The following is a 16998-nucleotide window of genomic DNA, read 5'->3' as shown; positions in this document are numbered from 1 at the left end:
GTGACGTCAGCGATCACACAAAAAAATTAAAAGAAAATATTTTTATTATTAAAAAAAACCATTAAGGTGAAAGGAGAAAAAATACATAAAAGATCAGATGAGACGAAATGAAGTAGAAGTGTTTGGATTATTGAAAAAACATGATTCAGTTAACATGAAAAGGTGTGATAACATGGATTGCACCCAGAATCACCAAAGACCAGATTCTGTTTTAAAGTCTGAACAGTCAAACTGCAATGGGGAAAGAGGATTTCCTCTAGACGACACAAATTCCCAAAGCAGTGATAATGTCAGATAACATCTCATGCTTTTTTGCACAAGAGCAGCTCATATTCTGAGAAACAGCTTTGAGGTGTTTCAGAGACTCAGTTCTGCTTGTCTTCCATCTTTTAGACCCATCTTGTTGTTTCTGCCATTCCACCTTTCCTTAAGGCTATTTTGGCCATTATCACATTGTGACAACATTGTCAGAAGAGGAAATACTAGACACATGCCCAGAGGGAGGTTAAGATCCTGGCTGCAGCAGCAAGGGATGAAACTAGGTGCCTCAAATCAAACTGTCCTTGAAATTAAATTTGTGCACATTTTAAAATTCTTTGGTGTATTCAGGAGAAAGTGCCATTGGCAGGTACATCTTAAGCAGATGACTGTAAACTACTTAGCCAAATTGTTAAAGTGTGTGCTTTTAAGAGGTCAAGAGGTCATTTGACCAAAAGTTGCACGGAACTTTTAAGTTGCGTCACAAAGAGTTGGTACATTGAAACCAGAACACACTCCTGTATGTGCACTGAATGAAAGGTGGAGAAGGACGCACACTAGTTTACGGTGACCTCTGAAAGATTCTGGGTTTGAACCTGCTGTGGGGGAGTTCGCATCTTTCTAGACTCCATCCCACAGCACAGAGCATGAAGAGTGTGGATGGCTGTGGGACCAGTATAGCATAGAAGTGGCCAGGGTTAGAAAAGCTACTGTAAAGAAGTGTAGTAATCTGAGAGTCAACACAAAAAGGGCTGTAATGTTACGTTTATTCAAAGCAGCAACATCGCAGATGCACAATAAACTCTTGCATGGTCCCTCAATCCTTTCTACTTTAAAAAGCCAACTCTGATCAGGTTGTACCATCTAGAGAGTCTGCCTGTGCGCCGCTTTCAGGGGCCTTCTCAGCTTCCTTACGGCCTTCCACGTGCACACTGGCAGCCATGTCTGCTTTCGTGTTGCTGCTGACAGTCATGATGGCTGAAGCATTTTTGGTGTGACCGTCAGTGTGTTCGGCCGTGGCGTTGTTGTCGCCGTAGAGCAGCACCCTGGCCGTGGCGTTGTTGTCGCCGTAGAGCAGCACCCTGGCCGTGGCGTTGTTGTCGCCGTAGAGCAGCACCCTGGCCGTGGCGTTGTTGTCGCCGTCATTGTAACTGTCAGCTTGTCTGGCCGTGGCGTTGTTGTCGCCGTAGAGCCGCACCCTGGCCGTGGCGTTGTTGTCGCCGTCATTGTAACTGTCAGCTTGTTTGGCCGTGGCGTTGTCGCCGTAGAGCAGCACCCTGGCCGTGGCGTTGTCGCCGTCATTGTAACTATCAGCTTGTTTGGCCGTGGCGTTGTTGTCGCCGTCATTGTAACTGTCAGCTTGTCTGGCCGTGGCGTTGTTGTCGCCGTCATTGTAACTGTCAGCTTGTCTGGCCGTGGCGTTGTTGTCGCCATAGAGCAGCGCCGTGGCGTTGTTGTCGCCATAGAGCAGCGCCGTGGCGTTGTTGTCGCCATAGAGCAGCGCCGTGGCGTTGTTGTCGCCATAGAGCAGCGCCGTGGCGTTGTTGTCGCCATAGAGCAGCGCCGTGGCGTTGTTGTCGCCATAGAGCAGCGCCGTGGCGTTGTTGTCGCCATAGAGCAGCGCCGTGGCCGTGGCGTTGTCGCCGTCATTGTAACTGTCAGCTTGTTTGGCCGTGGCGTTGTCGCCGCCGTAGCGCAGCACCCTGGCCGTGGCGTTGTCGCCGACAGTCGCATCGTCGCTGACACTTGCATTGTTGCCGACAGTCGCATCGTCGCCAACAGTCATGCTGGACGCAGCCTTGTTGTCGGCCATCTTGTTGTCACTTTTGACCTCCTTCAGTTGTTGTCCTGTTGTCAGGCGGCCGACAAACATCCCGGCTTCCACTTCATTTGTTTCCAGTTGTACTGAAGGGACGATATTTGAGCATCAGTTAACAACTAAAAAAGGTTGAACGACCAGTTTTTCTCTCACTTGGTTTTTTTGACCAAGATGGGCCAACTAGTCTTCAATTTGCATTTGATAGCACCTTCTCACCTTCTTTAGCGTATCGATCCAACATGGACTCCATTGACTGGTAAAGTCCAAGGGCCTCCATTATAGAGTTATCATTGGGGAACAAGTCTGCAATTTAAAGAGGAAGGTAAGCAAATTCAAAGAAAGTTAATTTCATAATGCAGCTCAGTAAAGATTAGGCCTACGATTTTCTTACCGCGCATTCCCCTGTGAGGTTTATCAGCCAGGCCGTCATTTGTGCCACTGATCGGCAAACAGGAGCCTGTGAACAGTCCACATTGGTTCATTAAATCTTAAGAGTGCAACTAAACAACAAGAAACCTGCTGCAGCTAAAAATGACATTTCTGACCAAACGCCCTTCACCTTACCCTACATGTGCTCCACTGCCATTTTATTTTATTTACTTTAAACATAAGCTTCTAACAGAAGGGGCCAAAAATACCTCGTGAAATCCAGGCAGTCAGCACACACACCAGGAAAGCCCAAACCTCTCCCATGGCGCCAGTCAGAAAAGTCCACTCCGCTCCCTCAGGAGGTTTAAAAAGAGTCAGCTGACACAGCTGTTTGCACTCAGCTCTGATTGAAGGCGTCCTCAGAGGAGACATCAAACGCTGCAATTGTTTTGTTAGTAGATAAAATCTGCTAAAGATCCAGATCTTTCAATAAATCATCTTCAGACAGAATAAAATATAAATACATTGAAAATAAAAATTCCTGGCTCTGTAGCTGCGTTTTCAACATGGTTCTATTTTCTTAGAAGTGAGGTGAGTGATGCTGGATGAAAAATAGCAAACAGACTGACCCCTCCCAAATGAATGTCGCTCGGTGTGTCTACTTTATCAGGAGTCCAGCAGCCTTGTTATCTGATAATATTTTTAGCCTGAATTATGTGACATGCGTGATGTATGCACATATGTTCTGTTGATAAAACATCTGTGTGCATAAACAGAATGAATCCCTCTGAAGCGTTTCCTGCTCTTTGGCTGATAGTGATAAATTATATTTGACTGTTTGTATCCTGAAATATTTTCATGACAGGATTTTACGAATACTGAGGTCACTAGTCAGCTTTAACTCTAAATGATCTTTGGAATAAAGTATTTAGATCATTTATTCATGATTTGACCATGACTATATCTTTATATATATATATATATATATATAGCTGCCAGAAAAAAAATTATAGTATGAAGAACTACTACAAACCCACAGTTTTATTTTTTATCACAGATGAATAGAAATAAAGATCAATTTTATTTAATCATTATTCTTGTATTGGTCTTTTCAACAATCCCAAGTCAAAATACATTCAATTAGTCATCAAAGATGGATAAAAATGGGGAACACATCTCAGTTTTTATAAAACACTCAGTCAGGATGTGTGTGTAAGTAAGTAGTGTGAAAGTGTCGGTGCACACACACTTCAAAAGAATACAGCAATAAACAAACATTCAAAACAACTCAATACACACAATCATTGTCATTTCTGTTTCCCTGAGGTAATTATTTAGTTCAACAGAGGCAAATTAATTCACGTTTATTTTGTCACATAGTAAAGTTAAAATGTTTTCTTGAGGCATCTGACGACATGTAAAAACATCATTATTAATGGCAGAATAATTACTAATAAAAATAACTGTCAGTTTACAGATCTGCTTGTGTTTTAAAAAAATAAAGATACTAAATGTACACTTCCAGTTAAAAACACAGATATCAAAGACCTTTAAAACCACGCTAGATTTGAATCTAATACAAAAAGTAATAGAAAAGTGATGAAAGTTCTGTTTTTCTCCTGAAAACAAGAAACGTGATTGAACTGACGATAAAGCAGTGAGACAGACTTCAGATCAGCTCAGTCACTCATGATCCAACACATCTGAAAGAAAACTCGACTAACAGGAGAAAATGTCTCACATTCAAAATGACTCATAAAAAAAAAACAGATTAAAAACTTCAAATACCTGTGGAACGTCATACGGTTCATGTAAAATACAAACCACAGAGACGGTGGCTGATGTCACAGAGTCCTGCAGCCAATCAGCACCGTTCAGCTTGACCTTACGCACTGACAGACCTCCGATCCGGGAAAGCACAGTCCACCATTTTCTGGCCAACACAAAGACCAGCTTTGGGTCCAGGAGAAAAACTACATGTGTGACAGAAGGGAGACATGGCCTCGGGGATGAGGTCCACAAAAGCCTGTTCATGAGCTGGACTGAACACAAAGGCTGTTTATAGTCGCACAAAGCACATGTAGAGAAACACACACACACACACACACACACACACACACACACACACACAGACACACAGAGTATAAAACACATCTCTCCTATTTCAGGAGCTGCAGGTCTGGGGAGTCAGGTGAGGACATGGGGGCAGTAGAGAGGGAGGCGGTCAAAAGCTCCTCACAGGCAAAGTAGTCCTTGAGGGGGGCGAAGAGGTGACGGATGACCGGGACACTCCACGCCTTCCCCAGCACCTTCTGCCTCTGCTGCCGGTTCATGTTCCTCACGTCCGTGTAGTGTTTGGGGAAACCGAAGATTCTGTGAGGAGGGAGGGACGAGTGAACTCCATCTCTGATTGTTTCATTAAGTAAAGACAATTGTGTCGACTGATGACGGGTGACTGAGAATGCATGTTCTTTAAGAAAGAGGAGCTCCATGAGACTTACTTTTCCAGTTCAGTGATCCACAGGATGTCCTCTTTGCCATTCTGGTAGACCGGCAGCAGATTCAGACCTTTTCCCTGCTTCAGAGAGTTTGGATTGGTGGTGATAGTCCTCACCTTAGTGACCTGGAACAAAAACAACATGCAGCAGTTCATATTGTGGTTTTAATTGCGATCGGCAGATGACAAAGGAGGAAAGATCAAACCAGAACAGCAGGTCCAGTCACTGACCCTCGCTTCTCTGCCGATCTCTAAACAGTCCTGAAGATTCAGCTTGTCTTTCCGAGAGGCGATGATGGGCCTGAGAGAAGAGGAGCAGACAATTCATACACATTTTCAGAATTGTTTAACAGAGGCATTTAAACTCCAACACTGGATATGATGGGTGAGGTCTGTTCCCGGACGTTGGAGAACCTGGACCAGAACTTCAGAAGTGACAAAAAGAGACACAAAACTAACATGATTTGACACAAAAGGTCTATTTTATTCACTCTTTCGGGGTGTGGTCTTCCCATCCTGTCAAAGAGCAGAAAACTGAAAAAAAAAAAAAAAAAAAAAATAGTAATGATGTGAAATACCTGCTCATCCCTGGGATGTTTCCCCAGAAGTAACGTGCTCTGTGAGCAGGACTCACTTTGACCGCATCCAGCAGAACCGGGTTACACTGTCCAAGAGCCAGATAAGTTCATAAAAATAAACAGCAGATGGAGGGAAGATGAGAGAGGAGGAAAGCAGCAGTGGATACAGGAGAAGGAACATAGGAAAAGAGGAGGCCTGGATTAACCCTCACATCACCCAAAAAGATAAAGAGCCTAAAGAGAAGTAAACTGTACAAACCTCGAGGAAGCGGCAGATGTTGACTTTGTCGTGTGTGTTCATGAAGACCACGTTCTCAAACAGCCAGAAAAATGGCCGAGAGTCTCCCTCTTTGGGTTTCAGCAGCTGGAGGATGCGATAAAACTCGAAGAACAGCCTGCCGGTGCCCTCTGCCAGGGAGGGGGGAGAGTTTGAGCTTTTATTTTGACAAGACATCTGCTTGAAAACTGGGATTTTAAAAATGATCAACAGAATCACAGCTTTGTATTCACCAATTACATCTGAAAGTGAAGATTATTAACCATTGGTTTCATCATTTGATCAGTGTTCCTCAATATTTAAATGAGACAGCTGCTCCTCTCCAGATGGAATAATGGACTCAATTTAAAATGAGAAATTTATTATGTTTTAATTCTTGATCTGTCTGTTGAAAGGTGATGTGCATTGAACGCATCTAGTTACCGTAGAGGCCTTTTCTGATGGGGTTTACGATGGAAAGGTCGTTGCAGGGGCTGCCACCGATCAGCAAATCAAACGGACCCCACCGCTCGATCTGGAGGGTCAAAGGTCAATCAGGTGGCGAAATTCAACATCCAACCAAATTTTGTTTACTTAAAGCTGCAGATCAGCCGTCAGTTTAGTAAATACCCTGGCCCGACGAAGATGAAACATTCTACATGATCAAAATATTAATACAGACATGATACAATGAATGCATGATTAATACATAATACAAGTGTTTTTCTTTATACGTACGTCTTTCTCTGTGATTGACCGCACGTCACCAACTTGTATGATCCTCCCATCATGGTTGACACTTGCCACAGCAACAGAGTCCTCACAAACTTCCGAAGCAACATATTTTTCAACTTTAACGCCGAGATCCTTCAGCACCAGGTAGCCTGAGAAGATGAAGAACTCTTTGCTTCACTCTAGATTTCATGAGTTCAACGTTTGTCTCAACCAGCAAAATGAAACAACTTTCCAGCCAGTGACCTGAATTGTGAAGCTGTGAACTGTTAAATGAATAGGACGCTTCATTTTGTCAATATTTGTGACATTCACAGCATCGGAAACATTTGATACAACCTACCTCTTCAGAAATTAAATCACTCAGTTAGCCTCAGTCCGTGCACTCACCTGTTGCAATGCCATCAAAGAGGGAGAGAACACGAAGAGGTTGTCGTAGGCTGGCGGGGATGGACGGGTAAACACGGTGTGGCTCCTGCAGGGGAAGAAACAAAGAGATTCAGATCTTTTTAACAACAGATCATTTGAACATGATAAAAAAAGTGTATGCAAACTGTAGTCCAAATAAAAAAATATAAAAATGGCAATGCTGTGTTGTTTACTTACAAACTCCATGGCGCTGTTGTTGGCAAATAACTCCTGGACACGGATGCTCCAGTCCTCCCGGGGAGTCAGGGCTCCGTGGGCCTGGTGAGGCTGACACATGAAGCAGATCCACGGGTCCAACAGAGTCAGAGAGTCAAAGGTCCCCGGACCGACGAGGATGTTCAGACAGTCCGCACAGTAAGATCTGCAGAAGGGGATGAAGAAAGGGAAGGTAAGAGAAGATCATTTCAGCTTATATATTATTAAAGTGGGGAGCAGAGACGGACCTGCAACAGCTGTCATTCCCACACAGTATGACCTCCAGTCCATAGCAGCAGATGGTGCAGTAGGACTGATACCCATCCTCATCATAACGGTAAAGAGTTTCTGTGAGGTTGTTCTGCAGATGGAGAGCAGAGAGTCAGGTCTAATCACTGAAATGATCGGGCTGAATGTGTTGAGCTTCAAGCTTCAGTCACAAGAAAAGAAGTGCATGGTTTCTTACTTTACACTTTAAACAGAGGCTGCCTTTGAACAGAGGGTGGAATATCTCAATCTTTTCAGTTCCACAACACAAACAGAAGTCTGTACACACAACAGAAACAAAGAACTTAGATATATATCTCTATACAACAAACAACACTAACATCTTTCTTGTTAATCTGTTTAAAATGAGTAAAAGCTTAATGAGAGTATTTTTTTTTATATCCTGTGGACACAAACAGCCATTAATCCAGTGACTGATCATCTGAGCTGATGAGGATTTGAGTGATCATTTCATCATTTAGCGTGACAAAATTATTTTTTATGCATCAACAGGGAGAAACGTAGAAGTAAAATCATCCACCTTCAATGTCCAGTTTCATGAGTGTGATCTTTCGAATGGTTTCCTCTGTAAAGAACAGAAACAGAATTAACCATCCAGGAACAAATTCAGATGCCCATCATCATCATCATGTTACTGCTCCCACATAAAATAAAACCTGTTGCTCAGTGAGTCCAACACCTGCAGACAACAGGTCTGACCATACGACTGTTCTTTGTTTTCAGATTAACTGTTTGAGTAAATCTCCAGCAACATTTTTTAAAATCCCATTTTACATTAATTGGTACAATGCAATAACAAAAACAGATAAACTGGTGTAGTTATGAGCAGACATGTAGGTATCGTGTAAGAGGTGTTGTATTATTTTGTATTGTCGTGTACCTCTGAGCTTCTGGTCCGGCTGGGTGTAGACGTTGGCCGACTCGTCGCCCTTGTTGTGAATTTTAGTGTCGTACCTCTTCTTGTGCGGCACAAAGTCAGGTGACATGTCGTCATCAAATCCATCTAATGGACTGCTTTTCTTCTTCTGGCCTTTCCCTCCTTTACCTCTCTCTCTTCCCCAGCCCCCTTTCACCTCAGATCTACCTCCCTCTAAGTCACCCTTGTCTGCTCCTCTCTTCCTGTCTTTCTCTGCTGCTCCTCCTCCTGGTCCCGTTCGCTCCATCCCTCCTTTGGGGCCTTTCGCCACAAAAGAAAATCTGTCTTCCTGTGTCTTTCTAAGTTCACCTTTCAGGAGGTATGTGTCTTTGGGGTTGCACAACAGATTTTTCAAGGAAACTGAAACTTCTTTCAACTTATAGCTCACACTGCTCTTCCGGCTCGTAGGTGGAGAAGGGGATTTTTTATTTGTCTTCCTGTGGGAAAACTTAGCAGCACCTGCAGAAAGAACATCACATGTAATTATATATAATATTGATATGTGCTATCTGCTGAATAGCCTACACCCTCATATATACCCCCTTTAAACTAAATTTATTGAGTGCATCTTTATTGTACCCTTCCTAATGTCAGATACAAGTTCCATTTATTTTGTTTCAGCCTTCTTTTATACTTATTCCCTCCTTTTACTATGAGTCAGTTCTTTTTGCATAATGATTGTGATGTGTTTTTTTTTTTTAGGTTGCTCTACTTTTTCATGCATTATATTTCTGTTTGAAAAGCAGCACCGTGTCCTGTGAGTTATTAGGAAATCGTATGGTCTCTCGAGGCTAGTTTTAGCTACCCAGAGCTTAGTCAGGTGTTTATACCGTCATCAGAAGCTGTTGGTTTGAATCCATCTGTTCCTGTAGGTTGAAAACCTCCGAGGGCCCAGTCCAACATCTGCTTCTGCAGCTCATCTGTGTCGTCAGGATTTACAGGAAAATGTTTCTTACAACGAAGTGCAGCCTCCTGATGATTGAACAAAAATGTTAACACACATGAACATCTACATAAAAGCTGTGTCTTCCTTTGATCCTCCTCTAAATAACCAACAGACCAGGAGATTAAAATCTGCAGAAAGCTTCCCAAACTGACCTCCAGCGCAAGGAGAATGGCCTCTTTGTAGTTGGCCACGGTGGCGAAGGACTTGGAACAGAATAGCTGATCGAATGCAGCAAATGATGTCAGATCATGCAAACTGCCCTAGAAATCAGGGCCAAGATGTCAGAATGGAAGCAGATACGAGGAGAGATAAAACAATACAGTGAACATTTGTGTATATATACACAACACGCACAGGCCGACTAAAAAGGCGTGGCTTCTCTATGGAGAGGAAACATTTACGTGCCTGATGGCTGTAGAGTATAAATATATTTGTCCATCAAATGTCTGACTCACCTGAGAGATGTTCCTCTGTCCATACCACTCCAACAACCTCTTCCCTGCAGTCACATTCTCAGAGGGGATGATGATGGCTGGCCAGGGAGGGAAGCCCTCCACATTCCCCCAGACCAGCTCCCCACTTACACCCTGAACACACAGACACATTACATTTGATTTGATTACATTTGATTGAACAAATCTGATATAACTTCCCACAAACAAATGAGTTCCATTTGGTACTCCATGAACGTTAAGTTTAATACTGTGATTTGTCTAAATGAAGCATATCGGTTCATTTCTAAATCTCCTGACAGGTCCCTTTCACACCTGTGGTAATAATGAATAATACAGTGCCTTTTAATTCTGGTTTATGTTACTGATTATTCCCAACAGTTTCACCATGAACTGCAAAGATTCACCGTTTCAAATGGATGAGACTTTATTTCACCGCAGAGCTGAGCATTAACAAAGAAAGCGCTCACTCAATAGCTCTGTACTCTCACATGCACGCCCTCAAACCCACGAGCATGTTGACAATGCAACACCACCAGTTACCTGCATGTTTGCATATAAAGCAGTAAGTGGGATCCAATTATGGGTTGTTTCATTTTAAAATCAGGCGTGAATTGATGCAGTTAGAGCTGACTATTCTCCCTTTTCAAAAGCTAAAATCTTGTTTGCTTAATGTACTTTGAATATTTCTAGAAGGATTTTTGATTTAACAACCAATTAACCTTCTATTAAAAGTAATTTGGACTTGGATTTATTTTATAACTACCTAATGAATCTACTGTGTTCGCCTGATAGAGTGTAGGGGGATATGAGTGCAAAAAATGATTAATGGCAAACAAAATTCATCTAAATAACATTACAGAGAACCTTACCAGTACTCCTGCTGAGGCGGATGGTGTTAAATCCATGTTGTCGTCATCATTGCAGCTTATGATGTATTCGATCTCTGGTGATTGATTCCGTTCACCTGCAGTACCAGCTAGTGTTATAAAATGTGATCTGGTCTTCATCCGAGTCACGAACACAGACAAACGACGAGCTCAAGGTAATTACATTCACTCATAAGGCCATGCTTCTATCCATTCACACCTTCATGACAGTACGGGACCTTGGAGAATGATGATCATGTTAAATCTTCTAACAATAACACACGTTCCTTACCTTGTGCATCTGGCATGGTCTTGTGAGATATTTTATTATCTTCAGTGATGTCGACCAGATCTGATAAGAATACAACACCCTCACTTAATAATGATAAAGGACTTCTGCGGGTGACTCACATCTGCTTCATCGATTAAGCTCCACATGATTAGGGTCCTGTAAGTCTTACCGGAGGAATTTTCTGTGTCAGAGTCCACCACGACGTAGGGACTGGGAACAAAGCACTGGCTGGTTGTGGTCACTGAGTTGACGTCATCATTCTCTGATGAGCTCTCCACTGTCTTCATGCCACGATGACCTTTGTGGGGAACTAGTTTCTTTCTGTGAAGCTGGGTTCTTTCTGCCCTCCAGCCTGGTGGAGCTGTGGTCGCTGGAGATTCTCTACTTTCAGGAATAAGCCTGGTGCTCTGTAAAACCTTCAGACAGGAGAAGTCACACAAACTCACATTTCATTATTTCAATAAAGTGTCACCATCTTAGTTTATCACTAACTAATCCATTAAAAAACCCTAACCCTTAAAAAAAAAAAAAAAAAAAAAAAAAAAAAAGGTGTAGCAATTCCCTCGCTGATTTCATCACACTTTCCCATGGCACCTGCATTCAGAAAGCCAGCCAATTTAGTTTTAGGTTGTAGTTCACAGTTACCTTGTCAAACACCTGCGTCTTTTTTAGAGAGCTGGGCAGAGCTAGAAGAATGAGGAACAGTCCATGCAGAGGAGACTGCTTTCTCGGCATCTACGGAGGAATTGAGAAAGCTCCTGTAACGACGATTGACATTCAAGAAAATATTTCTACACCAGCTAATGAACCAAATCTAATGTACACGGAATCAGAGGGTTTTACTGCTCATGAATGAGTGTAACAGAGGAAAAATACAGTTCTATAATTCTGTAAGAACCCAGAAAAGGAATGCATTCTGTCTGGCGTGTTCAACACTATGAAACATCTAGACATTTCATTCAAGAGCTGTAAGGAAATCTCTGTTTACCTTCGCCCACCAGTGGCCCTCTTTCTTTCCATTCAGCTGTTGCCTCCTCACTTTGTAAATTAAAGTCAAGTAGCTCTCAATCATCTGATGCATGCGCAGAGAATCCGCCTTATACAGACCCAGCTGGACCCCCAACTCTGTCAGCATTTTTCTGACTAATTTATAATCCTAAAGGTAAAACACAAGTAAGGAAAATAGATTACTTCAAAATAACATTAGGGACCGATTTTAAAGTTAAAGTTTTTTAAGGTTTCCAGGAATTCAAACATGGTGCACTGTAAAACAAATTAAGCCTAAATTAGTTACTGTCTCACACACACACACACACACACACACAGATCGCAGCAAAAGGTAATGAAAACTATCTGATTTTAAACAAGCCAATCCTAAACTAACACAAACACAAAGTCCATTAAATGTTGACAGATACACAGCTACAGTCATCTGCTAGCTAGCTTAGTGCAAAGTAGAAGAAGAAAATATCAACAAAAACATCTGTAACAAACGTCTGCTCACAACACACTGTAGATATTTAATCTAATCTGAAGTAAGTTTGTACAGGGCTACTTTGTGCAAAATGTAAGCAAAGCAATTTTACAGTGGCTTCATTTATACTTTATCTCCTTTTCATAAGCTAAATTGTTGTTAAATTATTGTTTTTTACATTACTAATTCTGGGTGAACAAATAAGATATAAATGGAAGCCCCACGTCCCACTTTTAAAAACTTAAATCTTAAAAATTAAGGATGTCTTTTTTACCTTGAAAACAGGATTTTTCAATGCTGTGGCGATGTTCCTCAGCGCCAAATCCCCAAACTGCTCAGGAAGACTCTGCGCTAAACTCTGCAGTGCTGCTTTATAGAAGGCCATTGCACTCTTGAAGAAGTTCGTCCTGTCCTGTTCCCCTAGATCCACAATAGTAGTAGTCCGGAGGAACTCACGGACACGGGAGCCCACCTTCATGTCCACCATGGAGAACAGTGCCTTCTCATTACAGAGGAGTTGCAGGTCTCGTCTCTTGAGAAAGTACACGGCAGCAGACGGTTGGAAAATTTTAACTGCATAGGTCTGAATCAAGATGGAAACCAGCTGAAACTCCACAGCTACTTCTGCTGAGCTGGACTGCTGAAGTCTTTGAATAGCTTGAAGGGGCTGCAAGTTTTCAGCGAGGAAGATGAACTGCAGTTTAACTCTATGGTTCATCAGCTGAGCTCTGATCAGCTTAGCCTCTGTTTGGCTCGATGCCTTAAAATACTCCAGTAAGGCCTTCCAGCTGTTCACCATCTTCTGCACGGTGCAGCTGATGAATAAACATTGTTCAGAGATGGGATGGGATGGGTTATAAGACACTGTATTAGTGAATAGCTCTTTCAGGATGTCATTGGCAGAGTGGGTGATGTAGTGATTGTGGATATCTCTCACCAAGTCAAGCACACCACTAAAGGAAGCAAGGAGGCCACTCTGGAGCGCTCTTTCTGCAATCCCAGGAAGGCCACAGAGCGACACCAGCATCGGGTTGTAAATCTTGAGATGTGACACAAACATCTGACTCACCTCTGGACGTGGAGAATCACAGTAAAACACACAGAGGTTGGACAGAACAAGTCCAGAGTTCCTCAGCATCTGAATCAGGAGGCGTATGTCAGAATATGTCACATTTGCAGAAGTGGGATTGTTGGTGTCCGTGCCTGCTGAAGTTTGTGGCTCAGCAGTGTCAACACTCAGCTGCAGTGTGTTCAACAGCTTCACCACACTGGCCCCTGAGTTCTGGTCAAAATAGCCAATTAGAACAACACTTGTCCTCCATCCTCTGGCCAGCTCAACCCCCATGTAAAGGTAGAGGCAGTATGGAATGCGTGAGCAGGTCTTGACGATTTCTTCTTGGTGAGGGTGTCTCAACGTGGAAGAAACCGACAGGTCAGAGACATCAGAGGCTGTACTTGTACCCACATTGTCACAACAGTATTTTCTGATGAAGCTCAAAAAAGCATCATCACCATCCACTGTTGCTTCTGCTTGTTCTTCTTTCATCATTGTTTGACTCTCTTTACATCCTCCTTTTACTGTTATCGTCATTTTCTCAGTTTCCTGTTCCTTCCCAACATCACCCTCATCGTCAGATATCATGATTACCACATTTGTGCTCATGTTCAAATTGTTCTTTGGATATGGTTCATCCACTGTTTGGCTGTCCATTAGTTCCTGATCAGACACTTTGGAAGACAGGTCATCTGGAATGGAATTACAGACATTCAGCACATTTAAACATCTCTGTTAAAGTGAAGACATCTTTTTAGTTATTTCTTTCAGCCCCTTGCATTGACCAAAAAATCCAAGGACAATCATTTCTCTCACCTGAGTCAGCCACATTAACCATACTCCTTCCCCCTCTGGCCTCCAAGGCGTGGTACTCCCTGCCATTGGTGTTTGCATCAAAAAATTTTTTAAACCACTGCAGGAAGGTCAGAGACGCCACAGGATTCCTCTTCATCAGTGCCTGAATTGGGATGTGCTGGAGAGAGACAGGACAAAACTCATATACACCATATTGGTGCCTTCTGATCTTTAAATTAACTAATATTGAGAAATCAGTACTATGATTCAACCAATACAGGATTTTGTGCTAATTTGAAGATTTCATATTGACTGATACTGTATTTCAAAATTAACACATTAAAGAAAATTACAAAGCAGGGGAAGGCAGCTTTGTTTGACCCATATATATTCATCCTTGAAAATTGGAAAAAGGCTAATTAAACGCAAATTAATATTTTTGACAAAGGGTGACTTGAATTAGGTTTCTTTAATTGGCCAACAACACGTTAAATAAATATTAGTAAGTGCTCCCTCAGTAACAAACTGTGCGGAGATACTTTTCGTGAACTCAATAACTTCAGTATTTCTGTGCTGCACTTTATTTTCTTCAGCCAGTATAAACGCTGATTGTCTGAATGTCGAGTTAATCTATAATAATCTAATTAATTTGTGAGGTGAGAAACTCACTCGGTCCACTTCAACTGTTCTGAATGCAGCTTGCAGTAAACTGTAGTTGTGGATAATGTCCACCATGCCATTGCTCTGAAACCGGACTCTGGAGAGGTCCAGAGATCCAGGAAATAACCAGTCCATCAGCTGACAATAGGCTGCACCTGAAAAAACATGCCATCAAGTCCAAATACTAAACATATTCAAAGTCTGATTTACTAAGGCAACAGCACATCATCCAGTCTGCTCCTGTACTGGTCCCAGGAATGAAACTGTATACAGTTTAACAGTTGAGATATGTCTGAAATCATTAAAATAAAGAAACTGTCTTAAACATCAACTTCAACGTCAGGTCACTTACAAATGAAAATATAATGGGTTTAATTTTATCTTTCACACTGACCTTATGGGAAATTATTAAAGGATAAGATGGCCTAAAAGCACAAACATGTACCAGCCATATAAACATGGAGATGATACTGAAAAAACATATTTTTCACGTCAAGTAATGAGCTGCATATCCACAAACCCAAACAAAAACTTTGTGGCTTGCTATCACAAAACATTAACCCTCTATTTTCCACTTGATATGCAATATAACAGCAGAACTCATGACTCCCTCTAGAGGTATAAATTCCACATACACAACCACACAAACACACACTGACCTACCTGTGCATAGCTGCTCCACCTTGGTGAAGCCGGTCTGTAAGGTGTCATTGAGCCAAGCCAGCAGCTCATAGCGGTTATATAAACATCCTGCTTCCGCAAGTACATTCACTGCCATCTCTTAAAAGGATGGACCTGCGCAAATGCCACATGAATGTCTTTACGTGAGAGTCAGATAAACAAAACACTAATCTGGTAATAAACAAACAAACAAACAATTCTGACATAGAAGCCACAACAGATGCAAAAAATGAATGAGTTATTTTATATTACACTATGCACTTAAAAATAACATCACTCCCACCTGTCCATACATGTTAAAACTACTGGTCTTACACTTTTTGGACAGTGTCACTGAAAAGACTAACTATCCTATATGGTAAAAGGAGAATCACTGGTTTGAGCTGTCAGAATAAGGCTTTAAGTGTGCTCTGTTTGGCACCGAAACACACTTCACCAACAATAATACAAATACAAACACAATATATTGAAATAATAATGTGAATCTGATGTTTTTTCTTGTTTCAGCAATCAGAAAACAGAGCTACTACTAAAGACTCTTGAGTTTGCCAATGTACTTACTTATTCTGATTCCTTTAGCTTATACCTAGTTAATGTTTTCTTGTGGCACTACATAAATTCATGTCAGTGGCTTTAAAAGTGATCAGGCAATTAGGTTGACCACTTGTTCCAGTTTACAGACATGTACATTTTCACTGTTACTTTTATCGAAGGAACTTTCGAAGTCAACATGCGGATGTGAGCGCAACCACGTGCGTCATCTTCATTACATGCTTCCGTGTTTAGGCCAATCACGTCAGAGCAAGTAACATACCGACCAATAGGATCGCTGAAATCAGCGCAGGCGCGTTGTAGAATCGGAGCTGTCGCGGGAACGGCCAGCGGATCGGTTTATTTAAATATGTCGCCTTCAATGAAAACAAACGGTGATCTGAGCAACGCTTTTGTCACGACTTCCGCGACAACCAGCAGGACAAGAAGGCATCAGCCAAACGTTTTATTAGCGGGGAGTCAGCCGGTTGTTAGTGAAACGATAAAGAGTCCAAACAAGAGCACATAAACATTAAACTGAGAGCTAAACGTCCCCGAACTACGAGCTAGCTCAGGTGGGTAAAGTAGTTTAGCCATAAAATAAAATGTATTAATGAAGACCTGTGTGTTTCTTTCAACTCAACATTTACCAAATAACAAACACAGGTCGAAAACACAGCTGGTTGCGACTTAATCACGCAAACAGGAAGTGAAGCCCTAAACTGTCCAAAAAACACTGATCTATAAGTTTAATCAAGAACACACAGAGGCTGTGTGTGTTATTACTAAGTAACTTTAATTTCGAAAAACGGTTAATATGGCCTTTAATAAACGAGCAAAGGTCGAGCCAAAACACTAGCCGGTGTGGCTAATGTAACGCAAGCTAATTTTCTTACGCAGCGTAAAC

General features: G+C 42.1%; 1 protein-coding gene across 1 annotated transcript; it reads right to left on the bottom strand.

Moving 5' to 3' along the window:
- Window positions 1–4413: 4413 nt before the first annotated feature.
- On the bottom strand, window positions 4414–15657 carry LOC115045764 (uncharacterized). Its single transcript, XM_029505623.1, has 25 exons — window positions 15543–15657; window positions 14889–15034; window positions 14241–14397; window positions 12645–14116; window positions 11885–12052; window positions 11542–11631; window positions 11066–11312; window positions 10897–10956; window positions 10608–10702; window positions 9739–9870; window positions 9436–9543; window positions 9168–9309; window positions 8302–8796; window positions 7942–7986; window positions 7600–7679; window positions 7382–7494; window positions 7116–7299; window positions 6900–6984; window positions 6516–6661; window positions 6222–6312; window positions 5781–5929; window positions 5522–5607; window positions 5175–5244; window positions 4948–5069; window positions 4414–4819 (listed from the first exon to the last, which is right to left on the bottom strand). The coding sequence occupies exons 1-25, from the start codon at window positions 15655–15657 to the stop codon at window positions 4606–4608; spliced, it is 4812 nt and encodes a 1603-aa protein (XP_029361483.1). The 3' UTR covers window positions 4414–4605.
- Between the last annotated feature and the right edge of the window lie 1341 nt (window positions 15658–16998).

The sequence above is a fragment of the Echeneis naucrates genome, chromosome 7, assembly GCF_900963305.1.
Source record: "Echeneis naucrates chromosome 7, fEcheNa1.1, whole genome shotgun sequence".
NCBI lineage: Eukaryota > Metazoa > Chordata > Actinopteri > Carangiformes > Echeneidae > Echeneis > Echeneis naucrates.
Note: the sequence above shows the minus strand (reverse complement) of the source record. Positions and strands in the feature narration are given on the sequence as shown.